Below are 27,103 nucleotides of genomic sequence, written 5' to 3' on the forward strand. Positions count from 1 at the left end.
AATCAGCCTATAAAGTAGGCACTAATACTGCAATCCTAATTTATCCTGATATAGACTTAGTTAAGCTCTAGAATACATTACTAACACTTCCCCCTCAAGCTGGAGCATAAATGTCCATCATGTGAAGCTTGTCACTCAATCTAGTGAGGTCATCCTTCTTAAGGGCCTTGGTGAACATATCAGCAACCTGGTCCTTTGAAGGTGTAAACGGAGTACGATCTTTTTACTGGTGACAACATTTCTCACTGACCATCAACTTCAATATGCTTTGTCCGTTCGTGAAAGACAGGATTACTCACAATATGAATTGCTGCTTGATTACCACAATGCATAGGAATAGGATCTGTATATGTGATACCGAAATCTTCAGGAAGTGCCTTCAACCATATCAGTTCACATGTGGTATGAGCCATGGCACAATATTCGGCTTCAACACTAGACCTAGACACAACTATCTGCTTCTTGCTCTTCCAAGTTACTAGATTACCTCCTACAAAAGTACAATAACTTGATGTGGATTTTCTATCCCCTTTGTTACCAGCGTAATTGACATCTGAAAAACCAACTAAATTCATATTTTTGTTCTTTTTGAACCACAACCCTTTTCCTGGATATTTTTTAATATATCTCAAAATATTACAAGCAGCCTCCCAATGGCACTTCTTAGGTTTTTCCATAAATTGGCTAATTAGTCCCACGACATGCACAATATTTGGTCTAGTCACTGTTAGAAGCTCGCAAAATTCATTGATAATCCCTTTATAGGCAGCAAAAAATTTTGGAAGGGACCTCTCACCTTGTTTATTATCAACAAGTTGAAACAAAGAGAATATACAAGAATTATTACCATCATTAGAAAAATCTCTTTGTTGGCATACCACATCTCTTTAGCTGTTGATGCCAGACCAATAGAGGCAGCAATCTCAGGTTCCAAGGAATTCAACATACATGTCTTCATTGCACAGTCAGACTAACGCCATGCTGCATACTTGGAATCCTTAGGATCCAACATTTTATCAACAAGATGATGGTCGCGACTTGGGAACCCAGGAAAGTACGAAAAGCTTGGGACCAAAGAACATAATTTCTTCCATTACACTTCACTGTTGTACCAACAAAAACACAAAGATTTGAAGTAGACATGTTATCTATCATCTTGAATCACAAATACAGTTACTACAAGGCACACAACCTCAAACACGGAGGCACAAAGTGATCAATCACACAAGAGGGGATCAATCTACCCTCACAATAAACAAACTAGGACTGAAAAAGGAAAAGAAAGGATCACCAAGACTAAGAGGTGGCTAGGGTTAGAGTTGAACTTGCTCTGATACCATGTTCAGAATGGTGAAACAGGACAGGAAATTTACTCATATTCTGTAGGTTATTTTTTTAGGTTACATCCTAGCTGATATATATATATATATATATATATATATATATATATTGTACAAGAGTCCTATATTAGGAAGTTAACTATACAAAGATAATTACTATAAATCAACCTATAAAGTGGGCACTAATACTGCAATCCTAACTTACCCTGATATAGAATTAGTTGAACTCTAGAATACATTACTAACAACCTATAATAGTGAAGTGTGCCATTTTTCTCTTTTAGTTTTTGCTTTTTTGTTTGCTTGGTTTTTATTTTGAAAATTTGGTGATTTAGTAAATAATCACCCAATTTATTTTATTTTATTATTTTTTTTTCTGTTAAGAATCTCTTGAATTATGTATCTTCTAGATACCAGTGTGGTAACTTGTACCTGGTACAGAAATTTGCTGCAATACCAGTGCAGTAAGTTACTACAGTGCTCACTATATGTGAGAGGAGTTGCCATTAATTTTTATAGTGTCAGTGTTACAAGTTTTAGGCTTTAATCTTGAAACCTTAGAGGCATATAATTTTTGTTGCTGATTCAACTTGATTTCTCTTTTGAGAGCAACTATTCTGACACTAAATTGACATGTATCCCAAACTGTGAAAACCATGATGCAGGATAACTATATTAGTTAAAATTGCTGGCTACCCTCACTCCATGAGTGACGAGGTTTATGAAGGTATGGGTTTAAAGATTGTGAAGATGGAAGCTGATTGTTAAGTTCTAGGGTAAGGATTTATCAGTAATTAGGCCCATTCCTCAATGTTAGCATTGTGATCACCATCCTCATTTGAGGTTTACTCAAACAAACATAAGACAACTCCTGTTTCCACAATATCAGACTGTTTGTCTGCACGATGATATTGAACCGGATGAATGGGATAGGAAGATATAAAGGGGGTTCTTGAAAATTTCTGATGATTTGGATGTTGCAACCAAAGCTAAAGTAAAACAAGATCCTACCCTCTGCTTGTCTAAAACTTGTTCCAATTGGGTTTTTGCTTAAGACAGTGACTGCCAATTTCTTCAGTTTTTCAACTTAGTCATCAAAATTGTTGTGGGAAAAATTATCTTAAATTCTGAACATCTGTAATAGTGTCTAACATGTGGCTAGGAGTGCAGGAGGAATGTCATAACTGACACAGTCACTACTTTTAGAATGGCCATTTGCAGAACTTGGGATTTACCAACATTGTCTGCCTACTTTGTTGCTCTTTCAATGAACTAGTTAACCTCCATTATAATAATTCCTACAACAAACCCAATTTTCCCTTTCTTTCCAATCCTGCCTTGCTTCAGGGAGCATTTTCATCCTTTTGAAGATGAAGTGATCTTGTTGTGCTAACTTTACTTAGTGGCTAGCTTTAGTTCAGTTTTCCTTGATATTTCCCATCTTTGGTGTTGTCCATCTTCTTACTCCTGGGAGGTACCAGAAGCAAAAGTTTTTGCAGTGGTGCTAGATTAGAATTAGATATTCTTCAAGCCATTGGGGCGGAAAGAAATAGAAGATGATTTTTGGGAAATCTTTAAATATTTCTCAGTTATATCATTCTATATGGCAAAATTATTCTTTGAACTGTAGGCCAGCATGTCTTTTCTCACTGCTGCAAACTCTTTCTTGACATTCTTATTTATATGGAACAAATAGTTTGGAAAAGATCATGCTAAGTTCCTCTTCATTTTCTTCTCAGTTAATTTAATCTAATATTATATTTCCACTTTGTTTGATCATTGTTGGACAGAATTTATCCTATCTATGTTTGGCTGTCTTATTTTCTGTTACTAACCTGAGCTATTTTTTTTAGGACATACACATGTGGCAGAGGCACTGAAAATACCTATTCATATATTTTTCACAATGCCATGGACGTAAGTCTTGTTTGGGTAATGGAATCTTACTGAGATGTAGATATTGCTCTAACCATTTAAGAGTTCGCCTTTTTTCAATTTCTTGCTCATGTAATAGCAGTCTATTATTATATCCCTTTGTTTTTTTTAATTTTTCATGACAGTCCAACTAGCGAATTTCCACATCCTTTGTCCCGTGTGAAGCAACCAGCTGGATATAGAGTGAGCCTTTTGATTTTTAATTTTTTGCTTTTATCTTTTCCTCTTGTTGCCTTGTTATTTACTTATCTAATAGCTTAAATTCTTAGTTCTCTAGTTTCATGATTGTTTCTTATTTTGGCTTCTTACAAAATTTGCAGTTGTCATATCAAATTGTTGACTCGATGATTTGGCTTGGGATACGGGACATGGTAAATGATATGAGGAAGAAGAAGCTGAAGCTACGACCTGTTACATATTTAAGTGGTTCTCAAGGATCTGATTCTGATATTCCACATGGATATATATGGAGTCCTCATCTTGTTCCTAAGCCAAAAGGTTATTGCTTTGTTTTTCTGATTAAACCAGAATAGATGTCTTAAGGTTATAGCTTGTATTATCCTCGCCTAGCATAAAAAGGTTTCCATTATGCTAAGCAACTCACATTAAAATATGATTATTAATTTATTATATGGTGTTTCCTATCTTCTTATTTTCCAGTTATTCTTGTTAATGGGTCTCTGAAATTATTTGAGGTTGAGGGGGTAGTGTGTACAGAGGTTTTGTTGGAAAGGTGGTTATAAGTGAGATGGGAGACAAGCTCTTAAGTTTTGCACTTATTGGAGTGTGCTCATCATTCTTATCCTCTGGTTGGCAGAGCATGTAGTGCTCTAGTATCCACCAGCAGAGATCTCAGAAAAAGTTTAAAGCAACAAACAATTCTTTTTCCCTTTTCTTTTCGGGGTGGATCTGTGGAGTGAGAGGTGATTCAGGTTTGTCTGTGATTCTTAAGGTTGAACTTCTAGCTATCCGACAAGTTTTCCTAAAGGCATGTTTGGTTGCTGTTTTATGTTGAAAATAGGAGTGCAGGTGGTGGAGTTTGTAGGGTGGGCAATGAAAGCATAGTGATTATCCCCTAGAGTTATGGTGTGAAGATAACTTGATGGCCTACTAGTGGTCCAATGCTTTAGAGGCCGATAGAAATTTTCAAGTGCTTGAAAAGAGAATGGGATTTTGAATGTCTCATTGCTTGTATGACTGGATGCTCTGGTGTTCTCAAATCCAAAGTCAGTGCTGTTTCTGAGTGAGTGTTTTTCAACTGCCTTTATGGAGTTGGGCAACTTGTAAGACTTTAGGCAGTAGTTGCATTGGCTTCCTCATGGTTGACTGTGGTCTGGGAGTGGGTTTGATGAATTCATGCTTCTGGAGAGAGATAATATTTAAATCCAGCAGGTGTTTGTGGTAGATGATGACATTCCCATTTTGCAGCTTTGCTTGTTGAGTTGGTGCCAATGATAGAGTCTAGGCTGCTTGAAGTCAAAGTGACATAGAGTAGTTGATAATCTTCATATAGGTGGGACATGGTGATGCCTAAGCTGCAGTGAAGGTGGCTGGGGAGAGATGGAGAGATGAAAGTGAGTGGGTTTGCAACTGAAACTTTGCATTTGGGGATGGAAAGGTTGGCATGACATAAATGCATGGTTTAAAAATGGACCAAGTAGGTCTAGGTTCACATTTGGTAATTGCTGAGCTCCTGACTGGGGCTTATGCAAGGGAACTAGGAATTGTTTAAATTTTAATAGCATATTCAGGCTTCAGATGGGGAGAGTAGGAAGCATCCTGGTTAATTGGATAAGGAGAAGCCTAAGATGGATAGAGTTTGAGGGAATTCCTCCTTCAGTTTGCCACTCCCTCTCCTTTCCCCTCAGCTCAATTGAGGCCAAGTCTGTCATTCTTGGTTTTGTATGTCCTTTTATTTTTCCCATTAAATAATAGGTTTACCCTCACTACAAGAGTTAATCACATTTCTTGATTTGCAGATTGGGGACCTAAGGTTGATGTGGTAGGCTTTTGCTTCCTTGATCTTGCATCAAATTATGAACCTCCTCAAGAGCTTGTAAAATGGCTCGAAGCTGGTCAAAAGCCTATTTATATTGGATTTGGTAGCCTTGTGAGTTTCTTTTTTTCGTTATTTCTCCTAAGATTCAATATTTTTTTAAGGCAGTTACAATTTACTTCTGTTAAGATTCAAATTCCTCTTGTGCTGTAAACTGTGGTAATCTTATTAGAGAACTAAAATGAATAAAGAAAAAAGCATGCTTTGTAAAGTTTTGTAGTTTGAATTATTAATTCTGGATTGAGGTTTTTTTAGTCGGAATGACGAGGAAAAGAAACTGAGAAAAGGTACCAGGGCACTGCCCACACCTCATATATGACCTCCTGAAATGAGCAAAATAGATAAAATCTAAAAAGATTGACCACAAAAGGTTCTAAATGGATAACATCTTTAACTTAATAGTCTTACGGTGTTTGTTTTCAAAATTCCCTCCTAACTATATGTCTAATCTTAAGTTTAATTTAGTAGGGGTTCTCCAAAAGGATGCAGGTGATAGTTCACACAGTGTTAGATTCCATGTTAATTTTATGCTTATTAATTAAAAAAAATTAGAATTTGTTGCCATACAGATGTCTGGCTTTTGTTTGGACTGCTATGTAGCTATTCTCCTTATTATGAGATATCTTTCAGTTGTAACCTTTTCATTTTATTTTAGCCTGTTCAAGAACCAGAGAAAATGACTCAAATAATTGTGGATGCTCTGGAAGAGACTGGACAGAGGGGCATCATTAATAAAGGCTGGGGTGGCCTTGGGAACTGTAAGTTTTTTATTTCCATTTTTACTCTTTATTCTTATGCAAGTATGAGCTGTTTAACTCTTTCTCCCTTCTATATTATCTCTATTCAGGCACTGATTTTATGTATTTATTTATTTATTTTCATTTGTTAAAACCTTTGCAGTCATTGTGAGTGCAGTTCATGTGTTTAGCTAATCACTTCTCTTGTAATTGTGAGCATTATGACGTTTTCTTTTAATTGTATTCTCTCAGTGGCCCAACCAAAGGAGTCCATATATTTGCTGGACAACTGCCCTCATGACTGGCTGTTCTTACAGTGCAAGGCTGTGGTGAGGCTTGATTACCTAGTTCTGTTGTTTACAAGAGTTTATAATTTACAAAATCAGCATAAGATTGCATGATTTGACCCTTTTTTTTTTTTCCCTGCTATATGCAATCTACTGTCATAGGAGCGACAATTGGAGTCTTACTTAACTACTTAACCACTTAACCTGACTAGGAGGTCTGCCCAGTATTAAGTTGGCTTTGGAATAGAATGTAGACCCCTTACCCCAACTGCCCTGCCCTGGCTGGCCCATTTTCATGTAGGCCATGCCAATGCTGGAGTGTTGTAGATAATGACCAGCTGTATTCTTTATTTCTTCATTTTTTTTTTTTTTGTAGTTATACAGTTCTGTAATATATAACAAGTTGAAAGCTCTCTGAATGGTCAACACTTTGTCTTGGAATTTGGGTCCTAGTGAAGCTAAGAAGTTCTAAATTTTTTATGAGTGAACCCAGGTCCTGGAAAATTAATTTAGGAATGGACCAAGAGTAGGCACATAAGCCTGTGAACTATAGCATGTCAGATGTGGAATATTAGAAGCCTTGCCAGTTCTGACCTATTGGCACTCCTAGTTGGTAATGATGTGCTGCAGCAGCACTGCAAGAACAATGGGAATACTGCTGGCACCACCGATTCTTAATTTTGTTATTTCCATGTTCTATTATCCTTGGCAGTTTAGAACGGTTTGGTTAAAAAAATCGAGCATGAAATATAAATTCAAAATCCAGAATTTGATTTACAAGGACTAAGTATCTGGATTTCTTAGTCTTTTAGAAATATTCATTATGATGAGCTTCAGCATGTCACTTCATGTGAGCATAAAAAGGATAAAAAAAAGAAGCTTATTTATGTATTATTATTACCTGTAACCATATTGTATACAATGTTAGGCTAGAGCTATATTGAGGCCATGAGTTGAGTTTGGGCTGGATTTAGACAGGTGGGCCTAGCCCAATGCAAATTGAGGCTGAGTTTATAGGTAGTAGTACCATTTTATGTTGCTTAGATATAATCGTATACTTTTTAAAAAAAGATAAAAAATTGCATCATAAATGTAGACATTTTGGTGATTGACAAAATAATATCTTGTATTGAAGTTGACACCAATGGTGCCACTGGTTAATTTATCGTTTCCATTTATACGGTAAAAGAGCAACTGCAAATCAAGATTTGCCAAGCCTGAACCCAATGAACTTGAATTGGGTTGGATTTGGGCCTGCACTTTTTACTGAGTTTGGGGTGGTTGAACTGAAGAATGCTTGATGAACAACCCTATAGTTTTAAGTATTCAAGGAGGGGCATTATGGTTCGGATTGTTAATTGTCTCACCAGGAAGTGATTCTGAGAATGTAGTGAAGTTAGAAAAACACTTGACATTGAAGTTTGATACTAAGGACCTCAGTCTATTTAAACATTTTCCCACAATCAAGGTTGCCAGACTGAGAAAAGGAATCCATTTTTCTCAAAAAATGAACCAACTGAATATTTATAAAGAAGTGAGAACGTTAGGTAGTAGGCTAGTTGATGCATCCATTGGGCAGAATCTTAGATTGAATGCTCGATATGGATAGCTTTAGTTGATATCAGTACAGTAATAGAGGGAATTCAGTGGATTGAGTCTCTCTCGTGTCCAGACATAGCACATGGCTTGGAAGTTGTCGGTTCATATGTGCTCCTCAAATCATTGATTGGGAATCAGTACGTAATATTGTGGCTTTTAAAATCCTCAAAAGGTCTTAATTTCCGATCATGATGACTTTGGAGCCAAGGTTTATGCTGATATTGATTAGACTGGTCTTGGGCTGAGTGAAGGTATACATCTAGGTATTGTGTAATGGTTGGTAAATATTTAGTTCCATAGAGAAAGAACACTTCCAGGAATTTATGGCTTAACCTAGGGAAGAAATTGACTCAGGACTTAACACTCTTCACGTTTTAGAATATGAGCAAGGAGTCAATGCTAATAGTCGAATAACCTAATGTAACAACAAAATGGTGCAGCTACAGCCTAGTTCAATGTTCAGACACCAAAAATATTGAGGTTGACTGGCACTTTATGAGGGGAAAATTGACAACAGGATGTCCATATTCCATACTCCTAGCCTAAACAGTACCATATGGCTATTGTTAGATGATAGTGGGCGAATCTCACCCTTTTGACATTCTTGACAAGAAGGGAAAGATGGATATCTATGCTTCAACTTGACAGTGTGAGTGGACAAATGTAATAGTGCATGTTTCTATAATGCAGTAGTTTCAGTAGTTGTATCTCATTTTACACAGACACACACAAATAGCCTAGAAATATTTTTCCTCTTTCCAGTATACGCATCACTGACAAGTACGTATTGGATAAAACCTGTCAACAACAGTTTTTTTGACCTTAACTTGTATGTATTAGCTATGCTGATCTATGAGCGATATGAAGCTCTATCCAGATTTTCCCAATTACTTTTTACTTAATTGCATTTTACAGACGCTGGAGTATCCTCCATGGATTCTAGCAGATATCTATCAAACCTATTAAATCTCCTCTATTGTCAACAACAGCTTTTGTGATCTTAGACATGCTGGTCTTTGAATAATGTGAAGCTCTGTCTTGATCATTTTGATTATTTCTTACTACATTGTTGAAGTGAGGCCATTTTTTTGGTCAATTTATCATGATTGATATCCACTTTCTCTTGCTATACAGAATTTTGGTGGAGTAATAGTTTATGTACTGTACTATATCCATGGAATTGAGTCTTTAGTTCCTGCTTGCCTCCCAGTGAATTTAAATGTAATGAGATAAGCATATTGCTGCAGTTTCCAATTTAGGAATCTGAGAAGAAAGCATGTTCTGTTTTGTTTATTTATTTTCTCAATTCATCTTTTCTCTATGTCAATCTAGAGCCTTTTAGAGTGATTAAATCACCAGTTGACAGAAACTATACAACACTGAGACATTTTCAATTAATTTAACCTAGCTGAGAGTGTGTTTCGTTTTGTTTTGTTTTTTTTTTTTTTTTCAAATTATAGAGTGAAACTGGTGAGAGAAAAAAATACTGTATTCATTTTGCGTTCAGTAAATGGAAATATGAACATAATTTCTTTCACATGGAGAATCTCAAAATATTGCCCTATTTTCAGGGAAACCGCTTCCTACAATTGCATATTCTGTGAATAATTTGTGACAAAAGCTTGTAGTATTATGAAAAATATTATATTTGATTATGTTTATTTCTTATTTAAAGGGGAAAAAGACTAAATCAATATGTAAGCCAAAATGTCAAGGAAGATATGAACATGAACTTCCAACTAGGACCATGTATTTTATTTATTTACTTTTTCCTGTGATATGATTTTCTGTGTTGGAAAACACTCTTTTACTCAATGATTTAACAATTTCACTAGCCATTCCTGTCTTGCCTAAATTACTGTACCTTCTCTAACATCATCAGTAGCACAAAAATCATGCCACCAGTGAATTAGGGCCTATTCGGACAGGCCCTGAAAATGAGTCCTGTTTTCTCTTCAAGTCTCTTGAATAGGACTTTACTGTAGGTTTGGTGATGTTGCAAGATGTTCCTTGATAGCCTAATTGACAATGGAAAAAGTTTTTACTGGACACCATGTAAAAAAAATGAGTTCAAGTGTACATACAACAAACAAGAAGATAAATCAATTAAAGCTAAAGGATATTAACAAAGAAAAGTGGAAGGATATACATCATACAGCAGGTCATGAAATACATAACTCTGGATTTAAAAATGAAATCTAAAGAGTTTCTGGTTGTATGGAGAAGGTTCTTGTGAATTTTTTTTGTTATAAATAGTAACATACAAGTCAAGTAATACCATTTGCTTACTAGACATTTTAGGCTTGTGTGAGGGTTGCATTATCTTCAAGGCTAGGTCATAATGTTGTTTTGAATGTTTCTGAGTTCTGACACTTTTTGTCTAAGTACTGTTTTTCCTTTCAATTCTCAAGGGTTAGTTATCATTGGTTTGCAATTTTCTTTCAGGTACATCACGGGGGAGCTGGAACAACAGCTGCTGGTCTTAAAGCTGCAGTAATGCCTTCATAATTTTCTCTCTACTTCTATATTTGAAATGGTTCTATTTTTGGCTAATCATGGATAACATTATTATTACGATATAGTGCCCAACAACAATTGTACCTTTTTTTGGCGACCAACCTTTCTGGGGAGAACGAGTACATGCCAGAGGAGTAGGTCCTTCACCCATCCCTGTGGAAGAATTTTCACTTCACAAGTTGGTTGATGCAATAAATTTCATGCTTGATCCCAAGGTAATTGATTTTTTTTTTTTTTCCTTTTGAAAAGCTTGATTTTCTCATGTCATGTAGTTGCTAAAGCAGTATACAAAACACTTCCCATCATTTCAAAGAAGGGCCAAAGTATTGAAGAGCTAAAGAGAAAAATATTTTCTCTGTATTTTCTATTCATAATACTTTCGGCATTTACAATCCTATTTATTTACAATACTTGCTATAAAGGAATTCTATGTACAAAGGTAACTTAGAGGGCGTTTGTTTTTTAAGCTTTTTGCTGAAAATAATTTGCTTTCAGATTTTAGGTTGTTTGTTTTTTTTTACTTTTTAATGACTTAAATGACTTTTTCAAAATAGAAAAAGTACTATGTTGGTTTTTCTTTACTTTTTAATGTTTAATAGAAGTAAAATATTAAAAAAACAAACAATCTAATACTTAACACTATTAAGCATTAAAGCTCTATTTAGAATTAAGTTAAAAAAAAAACAAACACCACCTTAGTCTAAGGATTAGCCTAAAAATATGAACTGCTATATTTAACAAATTATAGGAGATAATTTCAAAAATCTCTCGTATCTCCTAATTTATTGCAATCTCTCTTAATTTATTGCACCAACACTCCCCCTCAAGCTAACTTGAAAATATCTTACATTCCCAGCTTGCATGTAAGATTATCAAATCGCCCTTTCAACAAGCCCTTCATAAGAACATTGGCTGGTTGTTCTTTAGTTGGAATGTCAGTCAATTTTCCAATTTCTCTTTAATAAAATGTTGATCAACCTCCACATGTTTTGTTTTGTCATATTGGACTGGATTATGAGTTAAATTGATTGCTGCTTTGTTGTCATAGTAGAGCTTCATAGGCAATGGATTAGGAATTTTCAAGTCTTTTAAGTAGTTTTTTTGGTCAAAGTAACTCACAAATTCCATGAGCAGCAGCTTGAAACTCTGCTTCAGCACTATTCCTTGCTACCATCGTTTGTTTTTTACTTCTCTAGCCAACTAAGTTACCCCTAACAAAAGTGTAGCACCCTGAAGTGGATCTTCTATCCATTACACTACCTACCCAATCAACATCCATGTAGGCTTCAATATGAAAATGACCATGATTCTCAAGTAGTAATCCTCCCCCTACTGCCCCTTTTAGATATTTGAGAATTCGTTGGACTGCTTCAAAGTGTTTATCTCCTAGTGAGTGCATGAATTGACTTACTTCACTAATCACTAAAGGTATGTCTGGTTGAGTATGTGAAAGATAAATTAGCTTTCCAACTAGCCTTTGGTATTACTCTCGATTTCCATTCTTTCTATTCTTGTTGCTTCTTGTTTCACATTTTGTTCCATTGGAGTATCCACTAGTTTGAAGCCAAGTAAACCGGTTTCTAAGAGTAGGTCTTAACACATATCTCCTTTGTGTGACTAATATTCCTTTCTTGGATTTTGCAAATTCCATTCCTAAGAAGTACTTTAATGCCCCAAGATCTTTAATTTCAAATTATCATACAAGAAATGACTTCAATCTATTCAACTCATTCACATAATCTCTAGCTAAGATAATGCCATCTACATACATAATGAGAATCTTTCCTTCACTTGAGTGTTTGAAAAACATCGTATGATCATCTAACTTTGGAGGTATCCTTGGTGTTTAACAACTCTTGTAAATCGATCAAACCACGCTCTAGGTGATTGTTTCAAGCCATAGAGTGCTCGTTTCAATTTGCACACTTTTCCAACTTCATAAACTACTTCTTCAAACCCCGATGGCAAGTCCATAAAAACTTTCGCCTTCAACTCACCATTTAGAAAAGTGTTTTTCACATCTAGTTGTTGCAATGACTAATTCAAATTTGCAGCAAGTGAGAGGAGAATTCGTATGGAATTCATTTTTGCCACAAGAGGAAAGTTCGGTTGATAATCTATCCCATACGCTTATGTGAACCCCCTAACAACAAGCCTTGCTTTATATCTCTCAATATTCCTATCCAACTTGCACTTGGTTGTGAATACCTATTTGCACCCTAATGTCCTTTTTTCTTGAGGCAAATCAACAATCTCCGAAATTTTTTGTTTTTTTTTTCAAGAGCCCACATCTCTTGCAAGAGTACTGCCTTTAGTATAGTTCAAGGATTCCTATACAGTTCTAGGAATAGAAACACTAGAAAGATTAGTGGTAAAAGCATTATATGTGGTTGATAGTGTATGATAAGACACATTTCACAATAGGATGCATTGCGCAAGAGCGAGTGTCTTTCCTAAGTGCAATGGAAATTTCAAGATCAAAGGAAATTCTCTCACTACCAAACTTGGGAATCAAAGCAGAATTAGGGACCGAGTTACCTATTCATTTGAGTTGCCTAGATCCGGAGAAGTTTCTTGGCATTGTTAGTTGGTTGATGTTCTTTACCCTAATGATTCTTCCTTCTAGGTGAAGGTAAAGAAGTTGAAACTTTCCAAAAATGGTCTTCCCTCATTATTCTCCCCTTGAAGAGTATTTTTGATGAAGTATGGTTAGTTTTCAAAGAATGTGACAGTCATACTAACAATTTTTTTAAGAGATAGAATTATAACACTTGTACCCTATTTGTCTAGGAGAATATCCTAGGAACACACATTTTTTAGCCTTTGGATTGATTTTTTATCAATTTTGTTTATGAATATGGACAAAAGCCACGCAACCAAAAACTGTAAGAGGTAATGAGGTGAAGAATCAAGAAAATACTTTTGACAAACCGTTTAAAGGAGTTTCAAACTTTAAGACCCGAGTTGGCAACGTATTAATCAAAGATGAAGCTGTAAGAACAAACTCAACCCATAGATATTTAGAAACCCCCATTGTGAACATTATTGCCCTTGCAACCTCTAGAAGATGTAGATTTTTCCTCTCAATGATATCGTTTTGTTGTGGGGCATCAAAGCAAGTGGATTGATGGAAAATACCCTTTTCTTTTAGAAAATTTCCAAGGATTTAGTTGATGAATTCTTTTCTATTGTTAGTCCTAAAGACTTGAATTTTGGTTTGGAATTCATAGTATAGAATTCTTCGAACACTCTCTCAGCCTCAAACTTTTCTTTTAATAGGTATGCCCATCACACTCTAGTATGGTCATGAATAAAAGTGAAGGACAGCCTAGCTCCTGTAACATTGGTCACATGAGGTGGATCCCACACATTACTATGTGTTAAAGAAAAAGGTTTTAATACTTAATAGGATTGAGAGGAAAAATAGGCACGATGGTGCTTGGACAATTGACAACTTTCCCATGAAATAACAAAGCATTCACATTCTTAAATAAAGTTGGAAACAAGTGTTTCAAGTAGGGAAAACTAGGATGGCCTAACCTCTAGTGCCATAACATTATTTGACTTTCAATAGGAAAAGAAGCTACACTATTGCTCGCAACTTGAACTTGTTCATTCTTTAGAGGATCGTCATCAAAGCAATAAAGCCCATCAACCATTCTAGCACGGGCAATCATCCTCTCCAAATGCGGGTCTTGAAGTTCATAGTGAAAATCAAGAAATTTAGCAATGCAATTGGAATCTCTGGTGATTATGCTGATAGACAATAGATTATATGAAAGTTTAGGAACATGTAGGATAAATTTTAAAGTAATATTCTTTGAGAGGACTATGGACCCTTTTCTTGCAACATGTGACAAACTATGGGGTTTTTTAACTTATACAACAACTTTAAAAAAAAAATATTAAAAAATGGTAGTTGCAAAAATATTGACAAATTTACGATACTTTTTGCCACATTAGAAAGTGTCTCTTGAAGAGACACCTTCCATAATTTTCAATATCAATGATACATATTAAAAAAAAAAATTGAATTTAAACTAAAGGTGTCTCTTCAAAAGATATTTTCTACAATTTTCTTATCAATGATACATGTTATAAAAAAATTGAATTTTTAGTTAAACACGTTAAAAAATTGAATTTATACTAAAGGTGTCTCTTAAAGAGGCACTTTCCAAAATTTCACAAAATCGAATTTATTTTAAAGGTGTCTCTTATTGAATTTATACTAAAGGTGTTTCTTTAAGAGACACCTTTAATATAAAAGAGAAACCTTTAGTATAAATTGGATTTTTTTGAATTATAGAAGGGTGTTTCTTGAAGAGACACTTTTAGTATAAATTCAATTTTTTTGAATTGTGGAAGTTGTCTCTTCACCTTTAGTTTAAATTCAATTTTTTTATAACATGTATCATTGATATGAAAATTGTGGAAAGTGTATTTTGAAGAGACACCTTTAGTTTGAATTCAATTTTTTTAATATGTATCATTGACATTGAAAATTGTGAAAGGAAGAGACACCTCCCAATGTGGCAAAAAGTGCCGTAGATTTGGAAATATTTTCCAATGTGCTGCATTTTAAAAAATTAATTTTAAATCTGCCGTACTTTTATCAAAATCTGACAACTACCATGAACAATTCTAACTTATAAATGGCCTGAGCAAGGAGTATAAGAGGTAAATAACTATGATAGATTAGTCATGTAATTGGATGCACCTAAATCAATGATCCATGGTGTAGAGTTCTTTAAATTAGTGAGGGCATTTGGGGGACTACCTTTTTGAGCAAGAGATTCGGTTGAAATTAGAGTTTGAGAGGACTGAGTTTGATGCAGCAGCTTGTAGAGATGTTCCAGCTGCTCTTTGCTAAAAGGGAGAATTCTTAGGTCCAGAAAATTGCATCCTTGTTGCAGCTTGCATTTGCTGCCTCATGTTGTCTCCAAATCGGTAACCTTTCCAGTTTGCAAGTTTGCCATGTAATTTCCAGCAAGTAGCCCTTGTATGTTGAGGCTTATTGCAGAAATCATGCCAATCATTGCCCTTATCTTCAACCTTTTGCTGCAGTTTTTGATTGGTTACAACAGCTGCAGCTTCTATAGTCGTGGTGTTCAACACAGAGTTCTGCTGCAGTTTCTATAGTCGTGGTGTTCAACGTAGAGTTCTCAGTTGAGACACCAATTGGATTCTTTCCCATCATCACTATATTCTCATTCTTGTCTCTTCTAACATCCAAAAATACTTCTCTAGTATCCAACCCTGCATTGAGTCTTGCTTGAAATTCAAACACTCAACTCTTTTTCTAACATCTTGAATAAGGTGCTATCCGTGGCATATGCCCGCTCAAACTCATAAAAGAGATTTAAGTTCTTGCCATAACCCTTTGAGAGTGTTATAATATGTTGTAACACTTTCATCACCTTGCTTAGTGTTTTGACTTCATAGATCTGTGTTGAATTTCCTAAATTGGAATATATCTCACCTATTGCCTCCCATATATCTTCTGCAGTAGTGAGAAACATGTATGTTTGGCCAATTTCTGGTTCAATAGAGTTCACAAGTTAGGACATGATCATTGAGTTCACAATTTCCCTTTCCTCTAATGAACAACTTCATAGACTAAGACCATCTTGAGTAGTTTTGTCCGTTCAATCCATGAGTGGTAATTTGCAGAGTCGGAATGTCTCTTGTACCTGCAAATATAATCTGTGAATTCTGGGTAAAAGTTTTCTTCAACGAGTCTTCATAGAACTCATAAAAATATTAGACATGATGATTACACACCTAATTTGCCAAAAAAAATTGAAGAACAATAGAAGAATAGTCTTCTACAGATTTGGCAAGCAACCAGTATAAACAGATATTGCTTATTTAAAGAACCATCAAACAAACGAAAAAAAAAAGGGTCCCAGGAAGGGACGTCTGATACCATGTTGAAGAGCTAAAGAGAAAAATGTTATCTCCAAATTTTCTATCCATGATGTTTTCAGCGTTTACAATCCTATTATTTACAACACTTACTATAGAGGAGTTCTATGTACACGCCTAACTTTGTTTAAGGATTAGCCTTGCTATATTTAAAAAATTATAGGAGATGATTTAAAAAATTTCGCCTATTTCCTAATCTGATGCAATCTCTCCTAATCTATTGTATCAATCACGTAATTTACTGCACCAAATCTGGCAACACAAAGTATACATGCAAAATTTTTTGGGTATACCTGGATCCATAATGTTTTGCTTAATTCTGCTGCTTCCACTCTATTTGGTTTTATGATCCAAAAAAAATTCTGGACTCTGATTTCTCAATTTTGTCTCAGGTTGTATAGTATGCTTTAGGAGAAGCATGTCAACTGTGCGAAACCAGCTACTCAACATTAGACTGTGTCGAACTGCTAGCACACAAACAAATAAGAGTATCTCCATTTTCTTGTGTAGAAGATTGGCAAGAGGAAACCAGTAAAACATATAAATCCAAATATGAATTTCCCATATATTTTCTGGTTTGGGAACTCCGAACTCTAAGCCTTAGCCTGTGTAGACCCCCAACCTTCCCTTAAGCTTCTAATGGATCTTGAAAACTCGAAGCAGGCACTTCTTGAAGGAAGAGACATAGACGAGAGTGCTTCTGATTACCATCCTCTAGGTTTCATTAAGTCAATAGGTTTCAGAACTGTAACAAGAGGTTGAACTTTGATTGTAAAACTATGATTTGAAGTTGGATAAGGTAAAACAAAAACACTGAACATAAAGTGAAATCAATTATTGTAATTTTACAAGACATAACAAAAACCAAATTGTTACACAAAGCATGGAACTCAAGTACAGGATATACTCCTGGTCATGATCAGAGTGAAACTTAATTTGTGGAACTGCATTTGTAATCATCAAATCATATATAGAATATTTTTGTATTTTTTCTGCTTTGTATGTCAGATAGTATTTTATAGCCAATGAGAAAATTGTATGAAATATGTTTTACATCTTCAGAAATAGATTGAAAAAGGTATGCATATGTAAAATACACACTAAAAATAATGGGCAATTTCATGACTGATACTAAGGTCTGGCCTAAAGTGGCAAAGACAGTTTATCTTTATTATAATTGACTATCGTCTTTGATCCACTGGATAAACTTTCCATGGATCATGGTGCTTGACCAATGTGCCAAAAAGAAACATTTTGACTTGTATAAAAATTTGTCTACTTATAGATTGTTCTATATCTCGTAAGTTTTTGACTACTTGCCTGGTGGAATTTGCAAGGAAGTTTAGATTAATTGATTTCGGGACAAAGAAAATTACCCATGTAAGAGTTGGTGCAGGTGAAGGAGCTAGCGGTTAAGCTTGCAAAAGCTATGGAGAATGAGGATGGGGTCACAGGAGCAGTGAAAGCCTTTTTTAAGCATCTTCCCCAAAGAAAGCTTGAGCCTGAACTGACTCCCATGCCATCAAGTCTCTGGTCTATAAGTAGATGTTTTGGCTGTTCATGAATCTCAAGCAGATATTACCCATTTCTTTCATGTATACTAGTTCAGTTGCCCACTCCTGACAGTGTAAATTGATGATATGATTCTCAAATGTTTTTCCTCTACTGATCCAAGTTAGCTGATGTCCTATTCTATAAATCATTTTCCTGGATTTTAGGGTTGGATTGATCTTTATTCTTACAGCACAAGATACTGAAATATTATTTTTTTGATCCTCGAAATAAATGTACATGTATGAAACTCTTATTGCTTTGAAATTTTACGTCTGTTATCTATGAGATTGATGTTCTTGAATGAATCCATGAAAAATTCCTGGCTTTTAAATTTGGGAGTTCATAGGTCTGGCAATCCATTTTAGTTCCCCGTCTGATGATTGTTGAGGCAAGCGTTATATAGCCTGTTCCATTTTCTCCTTTTTTTCCCCTTTGGTCATTAACTTGATTCAATCATGGCCCATCTGATTGTTTTGAATTTCTTGTACAGGAACCCTTATAGAGCTGATCCTCTTTCTGCTAAGAAGGTGATGTCAGAGAAGTTTGGTGCATTCCCAGTGGTAGTGTCTTTGCCTTATTTACACGTGGATTACTAACCATTTATAGGCTGAAGCATTTTAACATCGGAATTACCACAAGGTATGGCCTTCCTCATCACTTAAGATACCACCAACTCAAATTTGAAGATGCCTTGTGTGGTCCTCACAGCTTGCAGCTTACAGCTTTCATAGCGAGTGTAGCAACACTTGCTCCTTCACAGCGGTGGATATCTACCCTACATCTACAGAATATGCTGGACGGCTGGTTCCTTTGCATAGTGGTGTGTATTCTGCCGAGAAAGGAAGTACCCTTTACAAGCTGAGAAGTGAAAGACATCAACTTCAACCATGGCCTTTATAAAAGAGGCTAAAAGAATGGGTCAGCAGTTGTCCTACAACTCAATGTTCCCAATATATGAATTCAGTTATTTCAAAACATAAAATGATTTTTTTCATTCATAGTATGAATCTAATGCAATAGCCATCCTTTTAAACTTTGCAGGAAGGAACAAGATCTACCAGTGTTTCTGAGTTCCAGAGGGCCAGTTAAAGATTTTTACAGAAGGAACAGGGATGAGAAAAGGTTAAAGACAAAAGGGCTTCCCTTGAAAACCCCTTTTTGAAATTTGAATCCAGCAGTTGCAGAGGTTGCCATAACTTGAACCAGTTCTGAAGCAGAGGACAATTATGAGAGCCCCATTTTTTTTCCTTTTTTTTTTTTAAAAATAAAATAAAATGTATTTCTTGGAACATTCACATTTCATTGTTCCCCACTAGTTCGGGTAAATCCTAACCCTGTGATTCCTACCATCAGATAAAAAGAACAGCAAATAGACGTTGGAGACCTGACGCATACCTCTTGAGGGGGCGACAAGTGTACGGATGAACATGGGAGTAAAAGCAGGTATAGGGTTCTGTCGTTGGAGGGCATGAGGGTGAGGCTTCAGTGCATGCAAGGAATGGATGTAAAGTGACAAATTGCATGGGATTGGCGGTGGAGAGGTCAGACCAAAAATGCAGAGGGACTAGTTGCTGTATGCTCCATAACCATTTATTTAAAAGAAAAAAAAAGGGGAAGGCAGAGGAATTCAGAAGCAGAAGAGCCCCATTTGTATGCAGACTGAGAGAGAGAGAGAGAGAGAGAGGAGGAGGGGTGCGCGAGAGCTGAACATTAAGGCAACCACCAGTGAGGTCAGAGGCCCAAGTGGGGACTCTGTCTTTAGCTTTTAAGTCACCCAATCCTCCCACATTGGCCACTGGACATCACAAAACCTGATCATCTATGCCTAGCTCCTCTGACACTCTTCTCTTCTCTCCCCTCTCCCCTATTTATTACCCATCTCATTAATGGGTTGAGGTGTCCTTAATTTGAATCATTAATGGGGTAACTTCTTCATCGATTGCTATGTTAAGTCAGAATTGCCCCCTTTTGTTGGCTTAACTACACTGATTTAGTAAGGGCAATATTGCCTTTACTTTAGTGGGAACCCCATTTCCACCTAGAAATTGAAGGGTCACCCAAGATTTCAGCCAAATAAAGGAGAAACTAAGGGAAACCCAAGTGCCCATGAAACCGATAAACTGTCAGAGAGAGAGAGAGAAAGAGAGAGATTCCATTTCCCAATCACACACTCTATTCACCTTATAGCATGCAGAAACGTATTGGTGGATACTTGCCCAACTATCTCTCTCTTATCTCTTCTGTTCCCAAGCCCATACGTCCCCTTGTGCCCAAGCACTCTTTTCAATAATTACTCTCTCAGTGCCTCTTCACATTTTCCAACTCTTCAAAACTTAAGCTTCTGAACTCTCTTTCAGATCAAACGCCAAAGCTCCTAAGTCTGGAACATTTGCTTCATATTCTCTTTCCTCTCTGCCATCATCCACTGCTCAACTCCCTCATCTTTTCTTTATTTTCCTTCGCCCTCCTTCAAGGTTCTCTCACATGGGTTCACTTTCTACTTGTCAACCAATTCTCAATTGGCTTCTCATTTCTGAATTCTAACCTCCATTTTCTCTGTTGACAGCCATGGAAAATGAAGACAAAACCATAGAAGATTCAGCGACAAGGGTGTTTCCTTGCTTATTCTGCTCAAGAAAGTTTCACAGCTCGCAAGCACTAGGAGGTCACCAGAATGCCCACAAGAAGGAGAGGACAGCCGCAAGAAAGGCCAAGAGAGCTTCTGAATACACTCTAAACAGCTTCTCAGCCACCCCACCACCACCACTCGTGTTTGCTCCAAGCCACCACTTGGGCATCTTCAATCCTTCAATGTACATAACCGCCCATGCAGCGACCTTTGCTAACCATTTCCCCACCCCCCAATTCTCAGAAAGGTTCGGAGCCAGTGGTGCACCAAGGCTGGAGAATGTAGTATTTTACGGAGGAGGGAGTTGTTCGGGTAATGTGTATCAGCATCAGTTGGGAGATGATGAACAAAGCTTGGTGAATTGGCAGAGGAGTGCTCTGAGAAGCAATGCCATGAATGGAGGATCATCACAGCATATTAAGAACCAAAAGCTTGGAGGTGATGTTGAGAGGGATAAAGATAAAAAACTGGACTTGTCTCTCCATTTATGAATGGGGTCATACTGAAGCTGTGATTCTGTGAAGGATTTGGCTTGATGATGGGAGTAGGAAAATGTGCCTTTGCCTTTTTTAATTTGTTTGTTTGTTCTAATTTGTCTTTATAATAAAGCATATCATGCAAAATGGCTTCAATTCCTTGTAAGCAATGCTTTTATTTCACAAGTACTAACATTTTAATGTTGTAAAATATGTGGGGTTTTTTTTTTTAATTACTGATTGAATCTGAAAAAAAAAAAAATGCTCTCAAAGAAATCCAGCCTCTTCCAAGTTCTCTACTAGGGCTATGGTTGATTTTGGGAAGGTACAACTCAAAGAAAAAAAAATGTTGAGAATCTTATATTTGATTTTAATTTTAAAAATATGAACGAAAATATAATTAAATTAGTTGGAAACTTATTTATTTTTAAATTATTTAATTGTTATATATAAGAAATGAGTTCGTAGTTTATAAAAATAATTTACTAATTTTAAATATATTTTTATTTTTTTCACTTTTTCTTCCTTTTTTATTTTACTCAAAATAGGCCAAATTCGAGCGGTCCTTGTTATTCAGCTCATTTGGCCCATTTAGGATCGTTTTTAGGGGGCAAATGTCCACGTTAAAATTTTAATGGAGTTTACCAAATACTTTTGAAGTACGGCCCCAAATGAACCCATACGTCCTTGTATTGGCATTTCCAACAGAAAACCAAAACACAATCCAAAATTGAATTTTATTACCACCCCTAATATTAAATAATCGAGATGATATTTTGATGTAAATTCATTCATATAATTTTAAAATCATAAACAGGAAATTTATATTTTATTTTTACTAGACAAAGAATGAAAATGGTATGGAACAAAACTCCCAAACATGATTTGGTATTTTACTAACTTAAATTAAGTTCTTAAATGATGTTAATAGCATAAAATTTTTAGGGTTAAAGTGATAGTCTAAAGTAACCATTTTTTTTTTAATCTTAAAGCCTGAATAAGCTATTTTTTTTAAAAAAAAATAAATTAAATAAAGTGTCATGTCTTCAACTTTTAGATAAAAAATAATTTTTTACATTTTATATTTAGATAAAGCATTTTAAAAAAAAATACAATTTCAATTAAAAAAAAAATGCTAATAGTAATATAGTCTTAAAAAACACAAATGTTTTATCAATATGTCTTTAAGATTTTGAACAAAAATTTTACATATTAATATTTCACTAATATCTAAAATTTCATAAATGTTTTTAGAGCCTTACTGACATGAATGTTTTGACATATTTTCGAATGTCAATATTATCATTGGAGGTAACGGGATAGGAAGTAAGTGATATAGGATGACCTTCACCGGGTTTTTTTAACTTTTGCGGCAATTTTAAAAAATTATAATTAAAAAATGGTAGTTTTGAAAATATTGATAAATTTACGATAGTTTTGGTCACGTGGAAGGTGTCTTTTAAAGAGACACCTTCTACAATTTCAGAAAATTTGATTTATATTAAAGGTGTCTCTTGAAAAAACACTTTCCACGTGGCAAAAAATCCAATATGCATTAAAGGTGTCTCTTGCAGAGACACTTTCCACGTGGCAAAAAATCCAATATGCATTAAAAGTGTCTCTTGAAGAGACACTTTCCACAATTTGACAAATTTGAATGTCTTATGAATTTGATTTTAAAGCTAAAGATGTCTTTTGAAGAGACACCTTCTACAATTCCTAAAAATTTTAATTTATACCAAAGGTGTCAAAGGTGTCTCTTCAAGAGACACCTTTTAGAATTTAAAAAAATTAGATTTATACTAAATGTGTATCTTGGAAAGACACTTTACACAATTCCACAAAATCCAATATGTATTTTATTTGTGGAAATGATTTTAAAGCTAAAGATGTCTCTCTTTAATGTATGAAAATTGTGGAAAGTGTCTCTTCAAGAGACACTTTTAGTATAAACCCAATTTTTTGCAATCCCCGTTTGATTCCCAAGAAAATCCATCCCCCATTTGCTTTCCAGGAAAATTCATCATCCTTTGATTTCCGAGAAAGTCCATGCAAAACCCCCTAAAAAAACAAACAAAAAATGATTTTTTTTTTTGCTCCATGCTTTCTGGATTGTTCTAGGGGTCTCTTTACTTTTGTGCCATTGGATTTAAATTTCACAAACCCTAAATCCACGATTTTTGAGCCACGCTGAAAAACACATCCTTTCCCCTCAAATCATGATCACCTTTCCCCTCAAATCATGATCAGATTACCAAATAGTTTATGTTCTTTTATAAAAAAAAATTCGACATATTTTGTATCCTGTGCGCGGGCTGGACTGGTAGGAAATATTGGGAATTTTTTTTTTCAACTTTCCCACACTTTCTTGGCAACCAAATAGAATCACAACAAGCCGAACCACAAAAAAATTAAAACTTTCTCCATTATTTTTAGTCTACTCAGTTTCATTGTAAAAAAAATGAAAACTTTATTTTTTTTTACAACTTTCCCACACTTTCTCGGTGACCAAACACAACCACACCACCAAATATAACCACAAAACTTACAAAAAACACCGGAGGCAATGGTTTCTCAGATCTGCACTTCACTTCCTTCCTATTGGTGTTGAGGCAAGGATCTCCACCCCATGATCAACGTGTGGGATAATGGGTTTTCGGGCAGAGGAGATTTGATGCAGAGAAGAAAAACGGGAAAGGAAATGGAAAGGGGGAAATGGGTTTTCATATCTATCTTACATGTTATCCTACGTGTTCAAAAGTGCCGTAGAATTGGAATTATTTTCCAAACTATGGTATTTCAAATATTATTTTTTCTAATAGCAGTATATTTATCAAGAATTCGACCTTTACCCATGGTAAAAATGAATGCCTTCATCATAATAGCCTAAACCAACCCACTTGATCACAAAACTTGAGCTCTAAGAAAGGGAAAAGATAGGATATCATTGGACTTGCCTAGAGAATAGAAAAGGAGCAAAAACCCTACAAAGGAGAGGGGAAAAAATGATTATAAAAGAAGAAAAGCACTCCTGAGATTAGCAAGGAGAAAATACTTTGTACTATCTCCATTAGCATTGTTTGTGGGAAATGCTTTGTTTTGAAAGCTTAAGCCTTAGCTTAAGAATGATCAAAGCTATGAAAATCGATGAGGAACATCCGGGCGAGACGGAAGGAGCAAATAATTTTTACCATCTCCATTGGCATTGTTTATGGGAAACGCTTCATTCCCAAAGCTTAAGACTTAGCTTAAGAATGATCAAGGCCATGAGATCTGGTGAGGAACATTCGAGCAAGATGCAAAGAGAAAGTATAGAAAAAATGGCCATTGAAAACTAGTTGTCCCAACTATGACATCAAATAGAGCAGCAACAATAGGAAAATTAGTGGTAGATGGAGCTCCTCAAAAGGTTGTTGTGCAAACCTCACATGAATTTCTTTAGGGCACGCCCGATCCCTAGGAGGGGTTCTTAGAAAATAACATGACTAAACACGAGCAAAACCTAACCTAGTTTAGGGGAGTCGGGTCGATTGTGGGACTGATGGGAAGCCAAACCAAACTAGAGTGCAAGCATGAAGAACTAATAGTGGAAGTTCAATAGTTCAGACTTCAAGCAGAGCCAACCCCAAAGTGGTTATGCGATTAGGGTGGGATCCACACCTCTCTAATTAAACCTAAGCTCCACTAAGAGAAATCACCCCCCACTACATGACTCAATGTTGAATATATAAGATGAAATCAAGGCCCAATAGAACATCTGTATTATTATTAACAACAAGCAAGCTACTCTAAGGACCATCATGAACACCAGGATGACAAAAGAAACTCCCATTAGAGATCATATGATTCATATGATTGCACTGTTTAAGGAGATAGAGATCATTGGAGTTGAAATTGATGGGGAAACCTAAGTCAATATGATTCGATAGACCTTACTGTACTCCTTCAAGCAGTTTAAGCTCGAATATACTATGAATAAGTTAGTGATGAGCTTACCAAAACTAATGAAGGAACTCCAGATGATTGAGGGGATTCTCAAGGATCCTAAGGGTGTTCACATTGCAATAAAAGATTCTTCAAGTTCTTTTTATAATAAAAATAAGAATTATTTCAAGAAATCCAAACAGAGAAAGAATAAGACTAAGGAAGGAAAAAGCAAGGGTAAGGGCAAGTGTTTCATTTGTGGAAAGAAGGGATATTGGAAGAAAGAATGCTTTGATTTCTTAAAGAAAAATGAAGGTATGTCCCATTCACTTTTAATTGAATTGTGTTTAGTAGTGGATTCCACCAAGTCACGGTGGATAGATTTTGGGGCCATTGACCATATATGTAATTTATAACAAGGGTTTCAACTAAGAAGAACCCTAAATTAGAGAGAGATGTACCTAACTTTAGCATCTGCTACTAGAATAGCTATACATGCAATGGGAGATGTTATCTCAGTATTAAAGAATAATAATATCTAGAACTATAGAATTGTCTTTATATACCTAAGTCTAGAAAGAATTTGATTTAAGTTTCTAGTTTAAATAAATCAAATTATTCAATTTATTTTAATAAAAAATTTTTTATGAGAAAGAATGATTCATTCATTTGCTTAGGTATGTTGGTTGAGAATCTCTTTCATATCACTCCTAATTATTTATCATTTGTTGTTGAAAATAATCATGTCTCACTTAAGAGAAAAACACCTAGCATGAATCAAACCTATCTTTGGCATCTATGCCTGGGTGACCAAGAGACCCTTTATTGCTAAAAGGGTTAGAGCTAAATAATGTTTAGAGTTAGTGCATACTCATGTGTGTGGACCATTTAATGTTTAAACATGTGAAGGGTATGAGTATTTTGTCATTTTCATAGATGATTACTCTACATACGATTATGTTTACCTTATGCATAGGAAATCTGATGCCTAAGATAAAGTCAAGGAAATTAAGGTAGAATAAAACAAACCAGTTAAGTATACATCTCAAAGCTTTTCAATCTAATTGAGGTGGATAGCACATGTTTAATAACTAGGATTATATCCTAGTTTAGTGCTCCTGGTACTCCACAACAAAATAAAGTGGTGAAAAGAAGAAATCAAACTCTTATGGACGTGGTAAGATCTATGATGAGTTTTTCAACACTTCCTACATCCTTTTGAGGATATGCCTTAGAAACTACAGGATATCTTCTTAATCTAGTTCCATCTTAATCAATATATTTAACTCTTATGAGTAAAATCGATGACAAGTAATAAGGTTATGAGTAAGATCGATTTGAGAGATCTAGATAAGATTCCCACAACAACAAAAAAATACTATGGATCTAGTACCAACCATTTTTGTTTCTAGTACATCGATGCCTTGTCATAGTGGGAGGATTGTTATACAACCAGATCGATTCATGTATTTGGGAGAGTCTTTCAAGTCTTTTCTAGAGGAACATGAGATTGATCCCATAAATTATGATGAAACAATGAGTAATGTGGATGTGCATCTTTTCCAAAAGGCTATAGAGGCAAACTTAAAATCTATGTATTCTAACCAAGTTTGGGAGCTTGTAGAAGCACCTTAAGGGATAAAACCCATAGGGTGTAAGTGGGTTTACAAGAGGAAGAAGGGAGTAGATGGAAAGGTTAAGACTTTTAAGGTTAAGCTTGTAGTGAAGGGTTACAATTAGAAACCCGATTTCGACTATGAGGAGATCTTCTTATTGGAAGTTATGAGTAAGATCAATTTGAGAGATAACTATATGACAAGTAATAAGGTTATGACATATAGTTATCTCAGTATAACTTTAATACTGAGATAACTCTATGAGGAGATATTCTAGAAGATGACTATATGACAAGTAATAAGGTTATGAGTAAGATCGATTTGAGAGATCTAGATAAGATTCCCACAACAACAAAAAAATACTATGGATCTAGTACCAACCATTTTTGTTTCTAGTACATCGATGCCTTGTCGTAGTGGGAGGATTGTTATACAACCAGATCGATTCATGTATTTGGGAGAGTCTTTCAAGTCTTTTCTAGAGGAACATGAGATTGATCCCATAAAT

At 35.4% G+C, this 27,103-nt stretch overlaps 2 protein-coding genes across 5 annotated transcripts in view; both read left to right on the plus strand.

The window, feature by feature from the left end:
* The window catches only part of LOC117918449 (sterol 3-beta-glucosyltransferase UGT80A2), a 54,129-nt gene extending 35,894 nt beyond the window's left edge, over positions 1-18,235 (plus strand). For 2 of the 3 annotated variants that reach the window (XM_034835125.1, XM_034835128.1), the window contains 9 exons: positions 3,194-3,257; positions 3,401-3,458; positions 3,596-3,773; positions 5,255-5,385; positions 5,987-6,089; positions 6,321-6,397; positions 10,400-10,447; positions 10,537-10,686; positions 17,793-18,235. In XM_034835125.1, the coding sequence (XP_034691016.1) occupies positions 3,194-3,257; positions 3,401-3,458; positions 3,596-3,773; positions 5,255-5,385; positions 5,987-6,089; positions 6,321-6,397; positions 10,400-10,447; positions 10,537-10,686; positions 17,793-17,960 (977 nt within the window). In that variant the 3' untranslated portion in view covers positions 17,961-18,235. Of the gene's footprint in view, positions 1-3,193; positions 3,258-3,400; positions 3,459-3,595; positions 3,774-5,254; positions 5,386-5,986; positions 6,090-6,320; positions 6,398-10,399; positions 10,448-10,536; positions 10,687-16,788; positions 17,390-17,792 lie in introns of those variants that run through there. The other variant, XM_034835127.1, reaches the window with a different exon arrangement.
* A 216-nt stretch (positions 18,236-18,451) lies between these two features.
* LOC117918450 (protein LATE FLOWERING-like) lies at positions 18,452-21,288 on the plus strand. Of its 2 annotated transcripts, XM_034835130.1 has the most exons (4): positions 18,452-18,868; positions 18,992-19,072; positions 19,304-19,393; positions 20,517-21,288. In XM_034835130.1, exons 3-4 carry the CDS (start codon positions 19,372-19,374, stop codon positions 21,068-21,070), a joined length of 576 nt encoding a protein of 191 aa, XP_034691021.1. In that variant the 5' UTR covers positions 18,452-18,868; positions 18,992-19,072; positions 19,304-19,371; the 3' UTR covers positions 21,071-21,288. The 2 variants fall into 2 exon arrangements, with proteins under 2 accessions (XP_034691021.1, XP_034691020.1); XM_034835129.1 differs by having other exon boundaries at positions 18,992-19,393.
* The last annotated feature ends 5,815 nt before the right edge of the window (positions 21,289-27,103 follow it).

Source organism: Vitis riparia, chromosome 7, assembly GCF_004353265.1.
Source record: "Vitis riparia cultivar Riparia Gloire de Montpellier isolate 1030 chromosome 7, EGFV_Vit.rip_1.0, whole genome shotgun sequence".
NCBI classification, from domain to species: domain Eukaryota; kingdom Viridiplantae; phylum Streptophyta; class Magnoliopsida; order Vitales; family Vitaceae; genus Vitis; species Vitis riparia.

Excerpts from the sequence above, each read along its gene's own strand:
- LOC117918450 (XM_034835129.1), top strand. The coding sequence starts at position 19,372 with ATGAACATGGGAGTAAAAGCAG. Across the intron at positions 19,394-20,516 it reads GAACATGGGAGTAAAAGCAG|CCATGGAAAATGAAGACAAA; the intron begins GTATAGGGTTCT and ends CTCTGTTGACAG.